Here is a 20,637-nt window from a genome sequence, read left to right as displayed (position 1 = left end):
ACGGAGCAGGCTCTTGGTGCCAAAAATAAACCACTTGGAAAGCTCTGACAGCCTTGTCAGGGCTGCAGTGATCTGAACTGACAAAGGAAGAGACCCATAGGAAGAGCAAGGCTCTGCGGGCTACCTGTGAGCCTGGAGAAGACTTTGGCCAAGCAACAGGCAGTGGATACAAAGCCAGTGTCCCCCACGGTTGTACCGAGCTGTGTTCCCCCACGTGGGCTGTGAAGATGCTGCAAACAGCGTGGGTACCACGCTGAATTCAATGTCTACTTGCAGCCAGTGAAACAGCTCGTGGGGTGGTAGCAGCAGATGGGCAGAGCACCACGTCCTCAGCACGCACCAGTGGCAGATGTTGGCTGAGATAGGTCCTGGATGAGAGCAAGAGGGTGAAGCAGAAGCAAAGCTTTCACCTCTGACACTTCGCTTCCTGAGAGCTGATGGGGGAAGAGCCAAGTGCTGGAGTTTTTCTCTTTCTAGAGGGCTCTGTATGCTTTTATTCCCTCCACCTCTTGCCCAGGTGCCCTGAAAGCCTATAATGAACATCCTGTGCTTTTCTACCTTGGGTTTTAGCTTATAGCCCTGAGATTTCTTCTCTTCTCACTACTCTTTAAACCTATGCAAAGCACCTAAACCTTCCCCTGGGGAAGATCTTGCCTGCTCTCCCGGCTGCTGTTAACTGGTCCAAGTGTACCATGAGCTGTGTAGGAAATGGATTCCTCCTTCAGTATCCGCATTACTTTAATGGCCACGTTGTCTGAATCATCCACTGCCTGTTCTTCTTTCTTTCTACACGTTATGCTGCGTTGTCATCGCTCCAGCTCCTCTTCCTTGCCTATTGCTCTCTGAGAGTTTGGCACAGAGCACATTGCTGCTGCAATCTTATCAGGATCTTAAGGCCACAGTTTCTTATTACTTCTCTGCCACGATAATGGCACCATGTGCCCTAGGAGCAGCAGTGGGCTGCTGGAATCAGAGGATCTGATTTTCTCTCATGCTCTGGTTTTCCCTATTTAACATCCCTACGAGCCCCACAGATCCTCTTTTACCCTTTCCTATGGTCTGGAACGGGGATTCAGGCCCAGCCCTTTTGCCAGTCAGGGTTACTTGCTGCCTCCTTCAGCAAGCACAATACAGAAGGCTGCAGAGTTAAGCAACAGGTACCACATGCAGCGTAAGAGCCACTTGCACCTTACATTGCCTGTCTTAGGAGAAGGCCCAAAGGCCACAGCCCCTTGTGGGGCACGAGCTGCCTCAAACTGGAGAGTTAATCCCTCCCTGCATCCCATCTCCTCTGCGTGCTCACAGCAGGGGCTTTGCTGCCAAGCTTGCCTGCCCTAGATCAGCCCCTGGTGTGCTGGAGCTTCCCAGCCTGGCTGAGCAGCGAACGCGCTGCGCTTATCACCCCATCAGAGCAGTTGGAAGACAGTTGAGTGGCTCTCTCAGCGCTGATAGGAGGGAAGGCTTTGCTCTTGGAGATAAGAAGCCCTCCCTGAGGAGCCAGGGATGTTCGTTGGTGTCGGGGTGTCTTCCAGCCCGTTGCAGACGTACCCTTTGTATGGGTGAGATGGAGAGGCGGTCACGTAGCCAACAGCCAGCGAGGGCTGTGTTTTTGAGGTCAGTTAACCGAACCCTTCGCTATCATCTCTTTTCTTTGCCCTAGAATTGCTCCTCTCCTGTTGATCAAGCCTTGGCAGTGACCTCGTTGGCTCGCCACACTATAAACAGTCAAATCCTCGTGTTTGAGATAGATTCATTCAGGAGCGATGGACGTGTCGGGAAGGTGTTTCAGCTGAAGATGCTCAACAGCTCTTCTGCTCCATCCTCTGTGTGTGCTTGAGAACCTGCCCAGCTCCTGCTGCAGGTTATGGAAGACCCAGTTTCATAAGCAGCCCCTGTCTGGGTTGGGGAGAACAGGGGTGTCTGGAGGAGGTATTCACTGCCATCCCCAGGCAGAGCTCCCTGCGTCATCCCATGGCAGCAAAGCCAGTCTCTGGTGGTTACGTCGTGTGATGCTCCTGTATCACTAAAGCAGAACGTCTGCATCCCCTTCATCCGCAGCAATTCAACAGATCTCATTTGCAGTACCAGGTAATTGGGGTGGGTGTAAGAATCAGGGCATGCACAGAGAGGCTGTGTGCTGATGTCCATTCATGTAATGGTTAGAATCATAGAATAATTAGGGTTGGAAAGGACCTGAAGCTCATCCAGTTCCAACCCCCTGCCATGGGCAGGGACACCTCACACTAAACCAGGTCACCCAAGGCTTTGTCCAACCTGGTCTTGAACACTGCCAGGGATGGAGCATTCCCAACCTCCCTGGGCAACCCATTCCAGTGCCTCAGCACCCTCACAGCAAAGAATTTCCTCCTCAGATCCAATCTAAACTTCCCCTGTTTCAGTTTGAACCCGTTACCCCTTGTCCTGTCACTGCAGTCCCTAATGAAGAGTCCCTCCCCAGCATCCCTACAGCCCCCTTCAGATACTGGAAGCTGCTCTGAGGTCTCCACGCAGCTTCTCTTCTCCAGGCTGAACAGCCCCAACTTCCTCAGCCTGTCTCCATACAGGAGGTGCTCCAGTCCCTGCTCATCCTCGTGGCCTCCTCTGGACTTGTTCCAACAGTTCCATGTCCTTTCTATGTTGAGGACACCAGAACTGCACCCAGTGCTCCAGGTGAGGCCTCACAAGAGCAGAGCAGAGGGGCAAAGAGCAGAGTAGAGGGACTTGATCTTACAGGTCTTTTCCAACCTGGCTGATTCAAAGCCTTTGCAAGCAAGGAGATCAAACATTTTTGGCAAGGCAGAGGCTGTTTGACACAAAGGTGCGCTCAGCCTCTCAGGATATGGCATATGGGGAAAGCAACCTGCCTTTCCCATTTGAAACCTGCTGCCTGCCCCTTTCCTTGGGCCCTTTGCAGCTCAGTTGGGACGGGTGAATGCTCTCCATAGGCTGCTCGCGCTAAGTCCGGCTCTGTTTTCCCTCCCTGTTTACACCCAAAGGAAAACACCACATTTCCAAATAGAACTCTTGGCATCCAGGTAAGGATGAGTCAAAAATAAGCCATGGGGAAGGGATGCTGAAGCGTGGCTGCTGGTCCCAGCCTGGCCGGAGCACAGCCATGCACACATCCTGCCTCGCGTCTTGCAGCTCAGCGGTGGAAACCCTCTGCCATCTGCTGGTACGGATCACTGAAGGTCTGTTAGAAGCAATTGCTAGGAGGAAAGAGGCATCTTTGAAGTGCTTGTCTAGGATAAACGTTCCCTGCTTCGGTCCAGTGCAATCCTCCTGCTCCTGAGGAGATGGAGCCCGCAGGCTTCTGGCAGCACAGCTCTTGGCTGGGAATTCAGACTCGTAGTGATGGGACAAGGGGTGATGGGTTCAGACTGGAACAGGGGAAGTTCAGCTTGGAGATAAGGGAGCTCTTCCCTGTGAGGGTGCTGAGGCGCTGGCACAGGGTGCCCAGAGAAGCTGTGGCTGCCCCATCCCTGGCAGTGCTCAAGGCCAGGTTGGGCACAGGGGCTTGGAGCACCCTGCTCCAGTGGAAGGGGTCCCTGTCCGTGGCAGGGGGTTGGAGCTGGAGGAGCTTTAAGGTCCCTTCCAACCCAAACCATTCCATGATTCCATGCCCCAACACCTCTGTGCAAGCACGGATACACTGGGAAAACTCTCCTTCTGCCCCCTTCTTTCCCTGGAGGAGCTGTGCACATCCACAAGCAGAACCACAGGTAGCAAAGCCTGGAGCAGTGGCATCAATATGACCTGAAAAAGGTGCCAGTGAAACAGAAACCACCTTTTTGTTACCTGTCTTTTCACTCCTAGAAGCCTCGCCTGGACTTCAGTGCCAGCAAAGAGCTTGGATGCACTTAACAAGGGAAATCTTGAGCCAAGACTCAGACTTTGCCAGGGAAATCCTGCTGCTGCTTCTCCATCTATTTTTAGTTCTGGCCTTTCCTACCCAGCTGAAGCTCCTTGAAATGCCCTAGCCCAGTTCCAGGCTTTCTCACTTCATGCTGCAGACCACTCCAGGGCCTCAGAGCCCCTCCATCATGTCCAAGGAGAATCAGGTTAAGAGCCTGGACTTTTCTTCTTCCTTTTCCTGCTTGATAAAGGACTCGGAGCCTGCTGGCCTGGCTGCAGTCAAGTTCATGTGGTCTCATTTGTTGCTGCAAACCACATCTCTGCTCCTAGATTACCCCGAGTACAATAGCTGTTACAAAGGAGGATGCAAACCAGGGCTCGTAGGCTTGCCCAGGAGCAGCAGCAGACTGCTGGGGGAAACGGAACAGACTCGAGACGTGGAAAAGCAGCTTCATTTCCAAGGCACATTTGGGGTTAGAGCACCAGGCTGGTGCGAGCCCTCTCATTCCTGAAGAGGCAGTAGAGGAACTCGCTGCCAGATGGGTGCTTTTCCCAACTCGGAAACGTGCGGGCCGATAAACCAGGATTTCCTTTCCATCAGCTCAGAGAATTGGATCAATCAGTGCTATTTGATGCACCAGAACTGGTTTGGAGCCAAGCGGGGGGGTTGAGCTATCGCCAAAGCATTTTACTTCTTCGCATCTTATTGCAGCTCTTTCACTTTTCCTTCCCCCCTCCCCATTTCTCTCTCGCAACACCAAGCCTCGCCTGCACTTCCCCTTTGGCTGTGTCATCAGGAGTGTTCTCATTCGCTGTTATTTTTGATTTGCAGCCAGGCTTTGTACGATATTAATAGCGATTCCATAAAACCAGAATCTTCCTCAAACCAGTCCTAATATTAGCAGGAGAAAGAGCCAAAAAGCATTGCTGAGGCCGGAGGGATTTGAGCTCTGGATTCCTCCTCCATTCTGCCAGCACTGCCCATAGCCCAGCTCAGCCCCTGCCCTGGGGAGTGAAAGCATCTGTCTGTCTGTGTTTGTCTGTCTGTCTGTCTGCCATCCAACACACACAGCCCCATCCTGGCCACGCCAGGCAATGGAGAAGCAGCTTGGGCAAGCCAAAGCGTGCAGAAAGAAGATGCTGACGTGAGGATTCAAGAAGAACTCATTCATGGTCTAATTCATGCCTCAGTCTAATCAATTTACTCTCGCAAGACCCCACTTGCAGCACTGGGTGCAGTTCTGGGGTCCTCAACATAAGGACATGGAGGAGGCCACGAGGATGAGCAGGGGCTGGAGCAGCTCCCATAGGAGCCAGGCTGAGAACATTGGGGCTGGAGCAGAGAAGCTGCGTGGAGAGCTCAGAGCAGCTTCCAGTGTCTGAAGGGGGCTACAAGGATGCTGGAGAGGGACCTGCATCAGGGGCTGGAGCGATGGGACAAGGGGTGGTGGGTTCAGACTGGAACCCACTCCAGGGGGAGTTCAGGTTGGAGATAAGGGAGAAGAGGGTGCTGTGAGGGTGCTGAGGCACTGGCACAGGGTGCCCAGAGAAGCTGTGGCTGCCCCATCCCTTGCAGTGTTCAAGGCCAGGCTGGACAGAGCCTTGGGCAACATGGTCTAGTGCAAGACATCCCTACCCATGGGAGGGGGGTGGAACTAGATTATGTTAAGGTCCTTTCCACCCTTAAGTAGTATGTGATTCTATAATCCTTTACTGCTCAACCTCTTCCCGCAGTGCTAACAGCTAATATCCAAATTATTCCATTGCTATTAAAGGCTGTCATTAATAAAACCCAACAAACACATCAGACAAAAGTACCTATCCCAATCCTTTAATGACAAATTCACCCTCCTTCCTTTGCTGCAGTGACTCATCCACATCCTGAGGGGGAAAAAGTGATGTTGATGGGTTTCATTTCTTCTTTGCTAGGAAGAATATGATTATAGGCTTGATGGTTTCTTCATTTACTACCTACTTGGGGCTACTTGATTGGTTTTTAATGGATTTTCTACTGGTCTCTGTACTTGAATCTTTCTTCATAAAGCTGCAATGCCATGTTACAGAAGATACACTGTGTGTCCTCTGTGGCTCCGGTGTTTTACCTGGGTTATGTTACCTCTAAGACTGGCTCCTGTCACTTACCCAACCGTGTTCATCAACGACCAGCATGGATCACCACCGAGTTGCTAACACCCCACCAGTGACCCACCCTCAGCACAACCTGCTCAAGCAAGTACATGGGCTCTATGGCAGGCCCAGCCCTTGTACCTCAGTTATACAAACCCATGCCAGTTCAATACCCCAAACTCGAGTGGGTAAGGAGGACGTTGTTGCTAGGGAGTTACAGCTAAGCAAACCACTGCAAAGTGCCAGGCAGGCTGGGACAGATCCAGACAGAACCAGCCCAACAAGCCCAGTGCCAAGGTCTGAGAGCCAGGCAGAGCCTTTCAACAATGATGGCAATGCCATAGTTACACTCAGTTGCCCAGAAGCTTCTATCACCTTAACCCTGGTACTTCTTAAAAGCTTTAATGCTAACAAAGCCAGTTGCAAGGGGAAGAAGGGCTCCAGGGGTAAGTTCTGCTCTGAATGGGTCTTCATTCTCCTTTATCCAGATCCCAGTCCCATTTTGGGAAGGGAAGGTAGTAGCTTCTAGGCAGGGACATCAGGATACATCATTTTCTGGTTTAAGTCTTTTCTTTCAGTTTTGTTTCTTCCAAGTCCAACGGTTTCATCAGACCCCACCCAGAAAGAAACGCTATTTAAGGGTCAGTTGGTAAGTTACACACTCACTGCTACCCTGTGCATCTGCTGCAGTGTGGAAGAGATCCAGCCCAAGCCATCACTCCCTAAGGGTGCTGCTCCAGCCACAGCGAGCATGAGGTAAGTGCACAGCTTCCATTCTTGTAGCTGCTCCAGAGAGAATGGTTTTGGGTTGACTTCACTCTGCAAAAGGTCCTGGAAGTTACACCTGACCAAGTCTCTGCTCAAGCAGGGTCACCTAAGAGCAGGTTGCCCACGACCACATCCAAACAGCTTTTGAATATCTTCAAGGATGGAGACTCCATCACCCCCCTGGGCAAGCTGTTCTGGTACTCTACCATTCTCACAACTAAAAGACAAAGAGGTTCATGATAAAGCTTCCCCCCCAGCTGCCCACTGCTTTTTGTCCCAAACCCTGGGCACCACTGATAAAAAGCTTGCCTCTGCCTTCAGGTTTTTATGTGTGTTTCTAAGATGCCTCTGAGCCTTCTCTTCTCTAGGCAAAAGAGGCCCAGCTCTTTCAGCCTTTCCTCAGATAAGAGATGCTCTAAGTCCAACATCTGCATGGCTCTGTGTTGGACTTTCCCTGCTGAGCCATCTCTTGATGCATCACTCCCATGAAGGCACAGCCCCTATTTCTTTCTTTCTCATGGGGAACAGAAGTTTTCATTGTGTGGTTTTGGCTGGCTCTACTCTTCCTGTTTCTTGAAGTCCATCCTGGAGGCATTGGGTAAGAGCAGCAGCCCTGGCTTCAGGCACTGGAGGCCAAGAAGCCAGGAAGCCTCCCTGATGGCTCCCTGAAAATGGGTTGATTGGAACAAAGATTCATAGGATTTTGAGTAGCTTGAGTGGGGAGAGCCCCATCCTCGACCTCTCCCTCCTTTTTGCTTCAAGCACAGCTAGGAGCTCCTTCGGGCTCTGTGTGGGTACCACAGGACACCACATGCTGCCTATTCCTAACTCACCTTTTCCTTTCTGCAGCAAGGAAGAGCTGAAGGAAAAGTTGGATGCCCTTCAATGCCATTTCACCTGGCATTTGAGTATAGCAGGCCACATTGATATTAGCCATGTCCTGCAGAAGCTGGCTGTTGAAATCAAGTACACACCCCACCAAAACCAGGCAGCACTCTTGGGGCTGCAGGCATACCTGTACCAGCTGGAAGGTCAGAGCAGAGAAGCTCTGCAAAGCCTTAAAGATGCTGAAGAGTATGAGAGGCAAGATGAGCAGCAGGCATCTGCTGCTGGTTCATTGGTTATATATGGGAATTATGCTTGGATTCACTACCTTCAGGCCTCTTACCAGGAGGCTGAAAGCTATCTGCAACAAGTTGAGCAGCTCTGCACAACTCCTTTAGATGCACAGCTGATCCCACACATCCAGGCCCAGAAAGGCTGGTCCCTCCTGGCTATCAGAGCCCGGAATGGGGAACGGGCAAGAGAGTGCTTTGAAGTGGCATTGATGCTTGAACCGGAGAACAGGAATTTCCATGCTGGGCTTGGAATGGCTCTTTACTCCTGCTGGAATTACTTCTGGTATCCTGATATTGCAGAGGAAGCTAGAATCCAACTGGAAAAAACTGTTCTGGAGCACCCAAATAACTACAGAGCCAAAATGTGTTTAGCCATGCTACTTGAACAAGCAGATACAGAAAGATCAATTAGCTTGATAGAAGAAAACGTAGAGAAAAGCTCTGATCCTGATGTCCTCAAGGCTTCATCTTCCTTTTGGCTGAAAAGGAATGCTATACAGAAAGCAATTAAGATATTACAGCAAGCCCTGGAGCAGAATCCAGGTTATCACCTTCTCTATCAGGCCCTGGCCAAGTGCTATAAGAAACAGTGGCTCAATGCAAATAACAAAGACAAGAATAACATACTGGAAGCAGCCATCAAAGACCTCAACCAAATTCTTCAGGAACATCCAGACCTCGTGTTTGTAAAGCTGCAATTAGCAGAGTTCTATGGCGCAAGAGACCCAGCACAGGAAGAGAAGATCTACAGGGAGCTGCAGGAGAGAAAGGACACCCTGAGCCTCAAAAGCCTTCAAGCCCTTAATCTCTACTGGGGAAACTTCTTCTTCTACAAGAAGAAGTCTCTTGATGAAGCAAAAGCCAAGTTTATGGATGGGTACCGGATTCCCATGGCAACAGCAATGAGGAGGAAGTGTGCCCAGAAGCTGACCCAGCTGGCTCAGCACTACCACGGTGAGGCTGCTGCTGCTATTCACCGTGCCATGGAAGACACTGACCGCCACTTGCCTGCCGAATTCTCTGCAGTCGAGCTAGAGTGAGGGCAGGAGCCCCAGCCTGGGCAAAGCAGGGAATCCTATCTGCAAAGCTAGAAAGCATCCAGGCCTAGCATCTCTCTCTCTCTCCAACAGCAGGCCCATCACCTCATGTAGATACAAGGGTTCCATTGGCATCGCAGCCCATCCCATTCCTTGTCCATACATACAGGCCCACCCATAGATAACCAACTGCCCCAAATTTACACACCAAGCCCCCAGTCCCACTTCTCTGAGAGGAGGGAATGGAAACAAAGGTGAAGAATTTGGCTCATGGGAGCTGAGCACAGTCCTTTGCAGGGAGACCTGCATCATCCCCTTGGAGTTGCTGTAGATCAGACCTAGGTGCCACTTAGGGGAGAGTGAGAAGTGCCTTCCATTACCAGAACTCTCATTTGCAGCAAATAAGAAGGTGGCTTCATCCATAAGGTCATTAACTGATGGGGGGGGGGCTTGGTGGGGTGAAGAACCTGCATACAGGGCAGAGACATAGTCCCTGGCCTGTCCTATTGCTTTAAATACAAACATAGCAAGGGCTAGCTGCTGTTTAGGGAGCATAGAGTTGTGATTATATTGGCATGAATCCTTTGAAACGTGTGTGTGCTTGCCTCTGCCTGAACATAAAAACAGGAGCTTTGCTTTCTTGCACTGGTAAAACTATAGCACAAGTAACAAGCATCAGCCACAGCACAGAACCACAGGTCACACAGATCATTATTTACTTAGCTGCACAAGTCATGACGGTTTTCCAGAGCTCAATAAAAACAGTCTCTTTATAAGCTTCTGTATGTGTTCCATAAATCTTTTCACACAGCACTGAGCCAGGCCACATATCCCAGTTCAGGAAAGCAGGGACTCCCAAAAGCAAGGATGCTCTTAACCCACCCTCAATCCCCGCACCAGTATGAGCAGCACTAGTCATTCATTTAGACTACCCTGGAATCTTTGGGGTTTGCACCTACAGACAGTTTTTACCTTGTAAATGCAGTACCAGGAAACATTCCTTCACTAAAGTCACAGCCCCTCTGGCAGTTAAAGAGAGCATCCTTTGCTCAAAGGCAACAGTGCCATCCTCAGGATTAAAGGCTGCATGACCACAGCCCAAGTCACGAATTAGACTTGGGTGCTGCTGGAAACACTGGATTGCAACAAATCAGCGTCACTGCTGTGTGAAGAGAAGCTTTAAAAACCAAAATTGAGCTTTAAAAACCAAACAGCAAAACCCAACAAGCTCACAATCCTTATATGACTGTTCCACTCCATACGGCTACGAGACTGGATGCTATTGAAAAGTGTCAGCAAGTTCCTCTAGCATTTTTTTTTTATTAAAACTTAGAACAAATCCTGATATTACTTTCTTCACCAATACTAAAATTCAGCACAGCATTAGATAATAAAAATACATTGCACAATAAAATCCCATTAAAAGTCTCAGTTAAGCTGGAAGCTAAACGGAAAGAGATCTTATTACATAAGCTGCCAATGGCCACAGAGAGGACTGGTGTTTCTTGTACTGGTGCATACTGGTGTGCAAATGCTAGGACAATGGCTACTTCCCAGGTCCACTTCACTTCAGCACAGGAGAAGCAAAAAAGTTATACTGATGCCCAAGTTGGGCTGTTGACTTGCCTTTGCTCCCGAATCTAGATCAAGAGAAGTAAGAAAAATATCAGGTTTGCATTTAGGATACAGAGGTCTAACACTTTCCCTTCCCCAGGGGACTTTCACCCAACTTGTACCCATCTCCCACACAAAGCATTGCTCTCCCTACCATAAGAGGCCACTAATTAAACCATTGTGCAGCTTGCACTGTTACTACAGCACTCATGAAGGGAGAGTTGGCTTAGTAAATCCAGGCTGCTCCCAGAACAGGTTCCAAAAGTCTCATTTTAGTACTTCACCTGCACTGAACCCAACAGCTCCATAACATCCCACTGGCACTTACCTGGGGGTGGTTTTGCTGAAGGTAGAGCGGACCCTCTGGGACAGGGAGCTGGATGATGGAGTCTTGGAGAGCTGGTGCTCTGGAGAAGTGAGGGGCCCAAGTATGCTCACTGCCAAAAGAGAGGGAGTGAAGTGAGCAACATAGGGGCAGCTGAAGTGCTCATTGCCATGCAAGGAGCATCAGACATAGAATCATAGAACAGTTAGGGCTGGAAAGAGCCTTAAGATCATCCAGTTCCAACCCCCCTGCCATGGGCAGGGACACCTCACACTAAACCATATCACCCAAGGCCTCGTCCAACCTGGTCTTGAACACTGCCAGGGATGGAGCATTCACAACCTCCCTGGGCAACCCATTCCAGTGCCTCAGCACCCTCACAGCAAAGAATTTCCTCCTTAGATCCACTCTAAACTTCCCCTGTTTCAGTTTGAACCCGTTACCCCTTGTCCTGTCACTGCAGTCCCTAATGAAGGGTCCCTCCCCAGCATCCCTATAGGCCCCCTTCAGATACTGGAAGGCTGCTCTGAGGTCTCCATGCAGCCTTCTCTTCTCCAGGCTGAACATTCCCTAGCATCTGCCAAAAATACTAGACAATGCTAGTGTTTTCCTGACATGTTCTTCCCTCTTCCTCCATGAAGCATGCAGGAACGCTCCAGAGTCTCAAGCAGCTCTGACTGAGGGGCATTATTTTTACAACAGCAGTTGCACAGCCAGTAAGGAGTAAAGCAGAACTCGGGGGTTACCTTTAACATCTGGTGTCTGTGGTGTGGAGTAGGCATTGGCATTCTCAATTACATGTGCTGGGTCAATGTTTTCTTGCTCCACCATCATCAGCTGGCTCCAGTAGTCCATCGGCAGCAACAGAAGTCGCTCCACTACCTACAGAGAGACCAGTGAATAGAATCATGGAATCACAGAATCAGCCAGGTTGGAAAAGCCCATTAAGATCATCAAGTCCAACCATTACCCCAGCACTGCCAAGTCCATCACGAACTCATGCACTGAGGGCCTCGGCTACACGGTTTGGGAACACTTGCAGGGACGGTGACTGCAGCCCTGCCCTGGGCAGCCTGGTCCAATGCCTGAGCACCCTTTGGGGATGGAATTACTCCTCAGCTCCATCTAAACCTGCCCTGGTGCAGCTTGAGGCCTCTTCCTCTTGTCCCACCCCCTGTTCCTTGGGAGCAGAGACTGATCCCCACCTCACTACATCCTCCTGTCAGGCAGTTGTAGAGCACGATAAGGTCCACCACAGCTTTCTCTTCTCCAGACTAAATACCCCCACACCCCCAGTTCCTCAGCTATTCCTCATCACACTTGTGCTCCAGGCCTTTCCCCAGCTCCACTGGCCTTCTCTGGACCCCATCAAGCACCTCCACGTTTCTCTTGTAGCAAGAGACCCAGAACTGGTGCAGCCTTACCAGTGCCAAGTACAGGGGGATGATGTTACAGACCAGCACACAGCTTTGACACACTGACACTAGGACCAGCATCACCTCAGCTCCCTCCAGCAATTCACTTGAACCTGTTAAAGGGGATACATTCACCCCAAGCAGGTCTTTCTGCTCACTCACCTTAGGCTGTCGCTTCGTGTCCTGCAGGAGCATCATCGGGTCAGGATCAGGTACAGCATGGGCAACTATTGTGGGGCCAAAGACTTTGGCCAAGTTGGCAACGTCCATTTTAGTCTCTGGGCTCTGAGCCACCCTATATTAAAAATAAAAAGAGGATGTAGCTTCTCCCCTTCATTTGTAATACAACTCCCCCATCCCATACCCACTGCAGCTTCTGAATAAGCGTTTTTTTTCCCCAGGATGAAGACTTTATGCTCACAAGCAATAACAAAAGCCAATTTCAAGAGGGCACCAGTGGCAACATCCCTCTTTCAGAACTACCAGTCCATCTGGACATACCTCTGCAGGTGGATCATGAGGAAAGCCAGGGTGTCCCTATTGGCCTGAGGAAGCTCACCAACTGCTTGGTACATAGCAGCAATGCTGTTGTCCTCATCTGAGATTTCTAGGAGAAAAAAAACAATATGTTTAAACCTCAGAAGGTGGTCCCAGAGGCACAGCTGCAATACTCCCCTCACAGCAGTAGCTATCCTGAGAAACAAGGAAGCCAGAAACTTTACATTTACGGCCACTGCAGTAATCTGGTATCCTGCCCAAGTAGCAGAACTTGTTTCCTTCCTCTTCCAGAGGAGTACAGCAGAAGAGATATCCTTCAAGCACATGGCACATCATCAACACAGCTGCAAGCATGAGGGCTCCACAGAGCCCTGGGGTCTTCCCAGTGGACATGACAGCTAAACCTGTGACCATCAAGCCTAGGGAAAGATTTGGAGATGTCATTTAGCAGCTTCCTCACCTGCAGCTTCCATAAAAGTCTTGTTTAACCGGAATGTGAGAAGGGGCTCTTTCAGGCTGCGCAGAAAGTCCTTGAGAAGGCCACAGATAGCATGGATGTCATCCACTTTGCTGAGCAAAGGAACATTTTTTGCTCTAAGAAACTTCTCTTTCAGTTCCCTCACTGTCTTGTCACAGCCAGACACCCGGTAAAGGCCCGTCTGTAACAGAAAGCATTGCTTAGAGGCAGAGAATCAAGAGCACATACAAAACTGACATCCTGCTCCCACTTGCTCTCCACACCTGGGCACTCTGTACAGCCACTGTTGCTCACCCACAGTCACCCACTGACCAGCACTATGCACACAATGAGTAAGGGATGCTTGGGTTCATTTGCCTCCCTAACACCACAACCCATTTCATCAGCACTGTTTCACACCTCATTTTCTTTTTACCTCATGCAGCCCTCGCTGCTCGATCTCATTCACACAGTGCACTATGATGGAAGGGATCATTGGAGGAGTAGAAGGGACAAAGTCCATCAAGGTCCCCTGAAAGGCAAAAGGAAAAATGAAGGAATACTCAGTCTTCAGACATAGAAAATAATTTCTCAGGGATTCATAGCGAGATCTAAAGCACATCCATCAGCACAAGGCTGCAGGATTGCCTACCCAGAGCTGCCATATTCCCAACCCCACACCCTCCTAACACAGCATCCCTATCAGTTGGAAGTAGTACCCTGCTTCCAACACAAACGATCTTGCTAACGTAGATCATGCACCTTTAAGCAACAGGAGCTCTTCTGTAGAAGGCAGATTTGTTAGAGCCTGAGCCCATTCCTCTAACCAAATACAAGCCAGTTTGGGTTGGCAGCTCACCCAGCAGACTCACCTCTCCAATTCTAACAGGAGTGCCTGTCAAGGTGGGGATGCAGGGAAGAGGACAGCGGTCCCGACACTCTGGGTGAGCAACCACACGGCAGTCTCTGCACTTCAGAGAGATTTTTCCAAATTTCACTCGCTTTCCACATGGAACACACGATTCTGGCTTGATAACCTAATGGTTCAGAATGTACAGATGGGAAGAGATTAGTGCAATGTAGTCACTCAGCAGGACTTTCCCATGTGAAGACAGGCTAAGGAAGTTCGGGCTGTTCAGCCTGGAGAAGCTGTGTGGAGACCCCAGAGCAGCTTCCAGCATCTGAACAGGGCTACAAGGATGCTGAAAAGGGACTCTGTCAGGGAACGGAGCAATAGGACAAGCAGTGATGGGCTCAAACTGAAACAGGGGAAGTTCAGCTTGGAGATAAGGAAGAAGTTCTTCCCTGTGAGGGTGCTGAGGCACTGGCACAGGGTGCCCATGGAAGCTGTGGCTGCCCCATCCCTGGCAGTGTTCAGAGCCAGCAGGTTGGATAGGGCTTGGAGCAACCTGCCCTAGTGGAAGGTTTCCCTGCCCATGGCAGAGGGTTGGAACTGGATGAGCTTTAAGCTCCCTTCCAACACAAACCATTCCACGATTCTATGAATCCGACTTCGACTGCATAACCATGTAGGATAACATATTCCCTAATCTAATGCAGGTAACTGGTACAGTTAATATTGACTTGAGTAGCCTCTTACCAAGAACCTGATATCACACCCATTTCAAAGTGGAAGGAGATGCTTTTCCAAGTTCTTCCTGCCTGTAGACCTACCGTCTTTGAAACAAAGTCGTGCAGCCTCACTCCCCCATTGTTCTGTGGGGTGCCAGAGCCATCGGTCTCCGGTTTGGATTCCAGCTGCTTACTGCCTATGCTTGACTCGCTGCTCCAAGGCTGCAGAGGACCTGAAAGGCAAAAGAATGTTGGCACCCTATCCCTCTTTGCTTTAAAAGCAAGTGTGCATCATAAGCCAGAAGCAGCTACCTAGGTTCTATAAGGCCTACTAAGTGGTTGCTTCAGGACTTTGGACAAACGGAGACATGACACCTACCACTCTTCCTCCGAGTTTTCAGATTATAAGGCACAGTCTGGATAGTAGAAATAGCTTCAATTGGGCCACCATCATTGGGGACCATGAGAGTTGTCTTTGCCACTATGGATTCATTTCCCTGTAATGAAAAATAAGCTGTTAGCGATGCAATACTGACAGGACATGGGATGTTCTAGTTTGTTGACCCTAGAAACAGGTATTGCAGCTTATAATTGGTGGAAGTGCACCCAAACCCAACAGGGACCAGCATACCTGGTCCACCGTGGAGCCAATTGATCTGGTTTTCTTCTGAGGACATGGTGGGCCTTCAATGAACTGCCTGGAAGACCGCTGAAAAGATACAGTATGCTTTTGACTATGAAGCAGTTCTGTTCTTAACAGAGTGTTATATTAGCCAAGTATAACTAGAAAGACTAAACAACCATCTGCACATGCCACAGAAGTGTTTTCTTTCACAGTACCTGTTCTTCATAGCAACTTCAAGGTTGCCATGAAGTATGAGAAGGAGTATGAGAAGGCCTCAATACATTGCTCTTTCTAGCAATTCTCCTACCCAGCTTCGTAATCCAATTCAGAAAAGAGAAAAAGGAGAAGAAAACCAAACCATACACACAAAAAAAGGGCAACTAAGAAGTCCTAGACTGTTCCCAACCCTGCTACTGATGATTTCAGGCTGCCTTTTCCCACCTGTGCCTACTGCATACTAATAGCAGACCAGAACAAGCACAAGCTCCTTTACAAAATAGAAAGCTAACTTTCTACATGATTTTCCCCTAATCTGGAAGCTGTTAATAGTCTTCCCGTGCTTTCTTACGGACCCTAGGCCATAACAGAACAGATATGCAGAGCTCCAGTTGTCTTCAGTAGACAAACATCACAATTAACTTTCAACCTAAATCCACAGCACAGATCCAAATTAAAGTAGCAGCACATCCATCTGAAGTTTGACTGTGATTAGTAGCTCAGACATCATTATAGGTGGCTGTGAGATGACAGATGGTGCCATTGTGTCAGCTAAGGCTAACAATGGAATCTATCTGAAGGGAAAGAATTGAACATACCCGCTTCTCTCTCCTTTTCAGTCTGACAGCTTTCACCACAGAGGAATCCCAGTCCTGTGGGAAATACACAGCACTGGTTAGCTCAGTGTAAATACCCTACAGCCTCTGGCCAGGACTTCATTAAGTTTTAGCCAATAGCACATCAGAGCAATGCAAACCAGCTCTACCAGTTAAACACCACAGTAATTTAAACACAAGGGGTCTCCAGTGTTTAACCCAACCCCCCCCCCCCCCCCCAAGGTTTTACAGTGGAACTTGAAGTTACATTACCAGTGACTCATCAGTCTTGTCAAAGCTGATATCCGACAGAAATGAGCCAGATTCATCTATTGTAGACAGCCTAAAAATAATAATAATAATTAAAAAAAAAAAGAAAATTAGTAGGAACTTGTTATCAGTTTGGCTTTCAGTCAGCCCTGGTTCCAGAACAATGCTACTGACTCAGAGGAGCTGTATTTCAAACTGGAATAGAAGTAAAACCCTACTGATAGGGTGCAGCATGTGTCACAGAGGTACACGGCTGCCTGGATATTTAGCATTTGATACTTGCTCAGACAAAATGCTCTTCTGCCTACCTCTTGTTGCCTGAGCCCCCAGTAGAAGCCTGTTGCTTGTTAAGAAAGGCGAGGGCAGACTTCTGCTCTTCATTGAGCTGAATACTCCCAGAGGCATCACACATGAGCAGCTCTCGAATCAGTTGCATTTGCCGCTCCTGTAAAGGTAGAGCATATCAGAAGCTGCCACAGGATGAAGTGTGTTTAATTACTGCAGGAAACCATCTGAAGTGTTTGAGATGCCACATATAGGCCCTCAGACTGCTACTGGCTGCAAAGCCCTGGCTCCAACAGGTAACAGCAGCAGGTCACGTTTTTCCAGACCAAAACAGAGGGCAAGATTTCTCCCAGGGAGGAATAAAACCAGTAATCCTGAGTGCCAGTCCTTGTTTTTCATAGATCACCACCTTGCCTCCAGCCCTCTAGAAAAGTAACTGGTAATAAAGGAATTACTCACCAGCTTTTCACAGTCCGTTTCAGCTTTTTGCCTCCGTCTGATCTCCACATCCACTTGGTTGCGAGCATGTTTCAGCTTCACGTCCAAAGCACTACGTTCAGCTTCAGTTTTCATGAGGAGGTCTTTGTACCTGACAAGCTCATGCTCTGTTTCCTGCCATTTTCTCCTATACTCTTCAAAGTTCTTTGCTAACTGAAGGAACTCTGGAGAGAAAACACAGGCAAGCAGGAGATGCAGCAGCCCTCTTCACTGACAGCAGACACCTAGTGATACAACCTGCTCTCAACTGAAGAGCAGAGCAGCCAGCCTTTTGGCAAACCCACCTCCACCAGAGATGGTCATCAGATCCTGCAGTTTTTCAAACTAAAGTCCTTCATGTTAGCATCACCCAGAAAAGCTAGGACATGAGACCCTGTGTGGATGAAGCCAGCTTACTTGAATGTTAAGCTAAGAAAGCTGGGGCTATTCAGCCTGGAGAAGAGGAGCTGCATGGAGACCTCGGAGCAGCTTCCAGTGCCTGAAGGGGGCTACAAGGATGCTGAAGAGGGACCTGCATCAGGCGCTGAAGCAATAGGATAAGGGGTGATGGGTTTAAATTGAAACAGGGGAAGTTCAGCTTGGAGATAAGGAAGTTCTTCCCTGTGAGGGTGCCCATGGAAGCTGTGGCTGCTCCATCCCTGCAGTGTTCAAGGCCAGGTTGGATGGGGCTTGGAGCAAGCTGCTCTAGTGGAAGGTGCTCCTGCCCATGCAGGGGTTGGAACTGAGTGATCTTAAGGTCCCTTCCCACCCAAACCAGTCTATGATCCTACAACGTGGCCCTGCCGCAAGCTCAGCATGCGACTTCGTATTACTTAACAATGAAAGTCCCCTCAAATCCCGGTGCCTGTAGCAGTTTTATTCCCCCTAACATCATCCATCAACTGATTCTTCAACAGCAGCAAGTGATGTCTGTTTGCACAACCCCCTTTCAGAAGCAGAACTTACTGTATTCAGTTCCCTCACTTAAAACTTCAGCCTGGCGCTCAAACTGCTCGCACAGATTCCGTAAATTCAGCACCACAGTCTCAATCTCCATCTTCCTGCAAGAAACCAGAGGTTAACCAACAGCCCAGCCCTTTCTTCCCACCTCCAAGCAGCCAACATGGCACCAGCCCAAAGAAAAGAGAATCAGCTTTAGAATTAGTTCGTTTTTCAGGCGTGTTTTAGAAGCCAAGTTATTTGATGGAGACGCAGCTAAAGTCTCTGTAGGGAACGAAGACTCTCACCCCTCCAGTTTATGGACAGCAGAGCCACAGAGGCAGTAGCTCACTTCACCTTATTGCTTCAAATACTCTCCAGAACACTACAGAGGCCCAGAAGCCAAGGCAAGCTGAGGGATCCCAAATCACTCTCCTTCTGGAAAGCTGCAGAACGCAGCTCATGCCCTGCCTGCAAATAACTTTGTACTATATAGGCCACTAAAAATGTGCAAGTTTTCAGAGTAAGATAAAAATAGGAGCCGCATTCTTGGGATTTTAATACAGTTTTAAATTTAGCAGCCTTTGAAATTACAGCTCCTGCCACAAATAGCTGCTCACATTCAGACAGTCAGCACATTTCCCTCAACCATTAGCAACAATGGCATAAACAGAAGCAATGAAGAGGAAAGTCTCCAACTCAGCAACACAGAAATTACTTTGCCCGTGCAATAACTTGCTGGGGCACACAGGGCAGCCTGGACCAATACATTACCACCAGCAGCACATAGAAACACAGGTACCGGGAGGGAGAGCACTCCAGCTAAAGGAAAGCCGTGGAAAGCCCTCAGTACCCGCTCCGCAGTCCCAGACTCCACAGACACGAAGGTATCTCGGGGGTTTCCCGGTTACCTGATCTACACTGGGGGGAGAAGCTCTCTGCTGAAGGGCCCTGCTCTGCTCCTTGCAGCCGGCTTCAGTCCCCTTCTACTTTCGTGCCTGAATTAGCACCACCACCACCACCACCACCACCACCACCACGGGCATCAGAGCCCAGCTCGACGGCAGGGCCCGGGGAAGGAACACGGTAAAAAAAAAACAGCAACGGCGACCGGAGGCAGTGACGGAAAATGAGGCAACCGCCGCCGGGCCCGGCCCGCCCAAGGCGCCGGCCCACTACGGCGGCTCCGCTCCACCGGTGGGGACCCGAGGCCTGGGTGAGGGGAACCCGAGGCCTAGGAGATGGGGGGGAACCGGTCCCGGTCCCGGTCCCGGTCCCGGTCCCGGTGCCCTCAGCCGCTCTCCCACACTCACCTGGGCCGCCGGCCCGCCGCAAGCTCCAGCTCCAACGGCCGTAGCCAACCGCCCCGCACTTGGGTTTGAATCCCGGCAGCCAGCCAATCCCAGCGTGCTCCCCACCCACCCGCGCCTCTCATTGGCTGTGCTCGTTGGGAGGCTGAAGCCAAGCCGGCGCCATGTCTAGTGAGGGCGGGGCCTGTCCGCTCCACACCCGGCAAGAAGGTGGGCGGGCGGCCCGTGAGGCCGCAGGGTGAAGCCGCCCAGGCGCCATCTTTACTGTTGGCAGCTGCCTCCACCCCGCGTTGCGTAGCAACAGAGCTGCTAGGGCCTAGGCCGCCCGGAGCGGAGGGCTGCGGCTTCTCTGAGGGCCCAAAGGCAGCCATTGGCACCTGTTTTGGGGAGAAAAAGCCGTTCTGAGGTAGGACCCAGGTGTGACTTTGAGGCACATGGGCACGGGTGAGTCTGAGCCCCTCACAGGGGTTCTGCAGAGCGCCAGTGCTGGATGCAACCCGCGGCTGGTTCAGAGCACCGGGAGGCTGCTTCTTAGGTGTTATCTCTTGAGACATATGATGCCCCAGCTCGTTTTTGCCTTTAAAACACCGATTTGAGTAAAAGCTGTTGATCCCTCCTGCGTGCCAAAGGCAAAGCCCCATTCCGAGCCACCCGCAGGCATTCCACGTGCAAAGCCATAAAACCCCAATACTTAGAAGCGGAATCGCATAATCATCAACTCAGAATGCGACCGAATCTTTTAAATCTGAACCAAAACAGTGGGTAGTTGACGAGGGGATGTTAGCCATTAGAAAGCGGAACTAAATGCAACGTGGGAAAGGGAGTTAGCGAAGCAGATTGCTCTCCAGCACCCAGCTGCTTTGTCAGAACTGCTTTATGTAGGTTATAAAGCCTGCTTTAACTTAATTAATAATAATTAATTCATAATAGATCGGAAAGAGCCTCAAGGCCTTCTGAAGAGTAAACATCAGCGAGGCTTCCTTGGGGAAGGTAATCAAGATTGTCTGTGTTTTATAGGGAGCTGAAGCCCAGAAGAGACACAGCTCATCCTCGGCGTCAACGGCGGAGCAAGAGGAAGGACCCGACCTCAATCCTTGACCACAAAAGCATCCAAAAGCCCCATTTGCCCCAAG

The 20,637-nt window shown here is 50.0% G+C and overlaps 2 protein-coding genes across 5 annotated transcripts; one reads left to right on the top strand and one right to left on the bottom strand.

Moving 5' to 3' along the window:
* Positions 1 to 6,629: 6,629 nt before the first annotated feature.
* On the top strand, positions 6,630 to 9,356 carry LOC130601704 (interferon-induced protein with tetratricopeptide repeats 2-like). Its single transcript, XM_057413962.1, has 2 exons — positions 6,630 to 6,738; positions 7,600 to 9,356. Exons 1-2 carry the CDS (start codon positions 6,734 to 6,736, stop codon positions 8,906 to 8,908), a joined length of 1,314 nt encoding a protein of 437 aa, XP_057269945.1. The 5' UTR covers positions 6,630 to 6,733; the 3' UTR covers positions 8,909 to 9,356.
* A 248-nt stretch (positions 9,357 to 9,604) lies between these two features.
* On the bottom strand, positions 9,605 to 19,556 carry RACGAP1 (Rac GTPase activating protein 1). 4 transcript variants are annotated; one of them, XM_057413954.1, is made up of 17 exons: positions 19,508 to 19,556; positions 18,222 to 18,316; positions 17,238 to 17,440; positions 16,802 to 16,938; positions 16,497 to 16,566; positions 16,227 to 16,280; positions 15,418 to 15,495; positions 15,166 to 15,283; positions 14,889 to 15,019; positions 14,087 to 14,251; positions 13,651 to 13,746; positions 13,218 to 13,416; positions 12,761 to 12,866; positions 12,422 to 12,554; positions 11,591 to 11,726; positions 10,848 to 10,956; positions 9,605 to 10,545 (listed from the first exon to the last, which is right to left on the bottom strand). In XM_057413954.1, exons 2-17 carry the CDS (start codon positions 18,310 to 18,312, stop codon positions 10,470 to 10,472), a joined length of 1,902 nt encoding a protein of 633 aa, XP_057269937.1. In that variant the 5' UTR covers positions 18,313 to 18,316; positions 19,508 to 19,556; the 3' UTR covers positions 9,605 to 10,469. The 4 variants fall into 4 exon arrangements, with proteins under 4 accessions (XP_057269937.1, XP_057269940.1, XP_057269938.1 ...); XM_057413957.1 differs by having other exon boundaries at positions 18,222 to 18,312; positions 19,508 to 19,526; XM_057413955.1 differs by lacking the exon at positions 19,508 to 19,556 and adding an exon at positions 18,552 to 18,984.
* Positions 19,557 to 20,637: the final 1,081 nt, after the last annotated feature.

Source organism: Pezoporus wallicus, unplaced genomic scaffold (assembly GCF_028554395.1).
Source record: "Pezoporus wallicus isolate ANWC-B61680 ecotype Strahan unplaced genomic scaffold, APGP_CSIRO_Pwel_v1 contig_1, whole genome shotgun sequence".
NCBI classification, from domain to species: Eukaryota; Metazoa; Chordata; class Aves; order Psittaciformes; family Psittacidae; genus Pezoporus; species Pezoporus wallicus.
The sequence above is the reverse complement of the archived record's forward strand: the minus strand, read 5'-3'. Positions and strand labels throughout refer to the sequence as shown.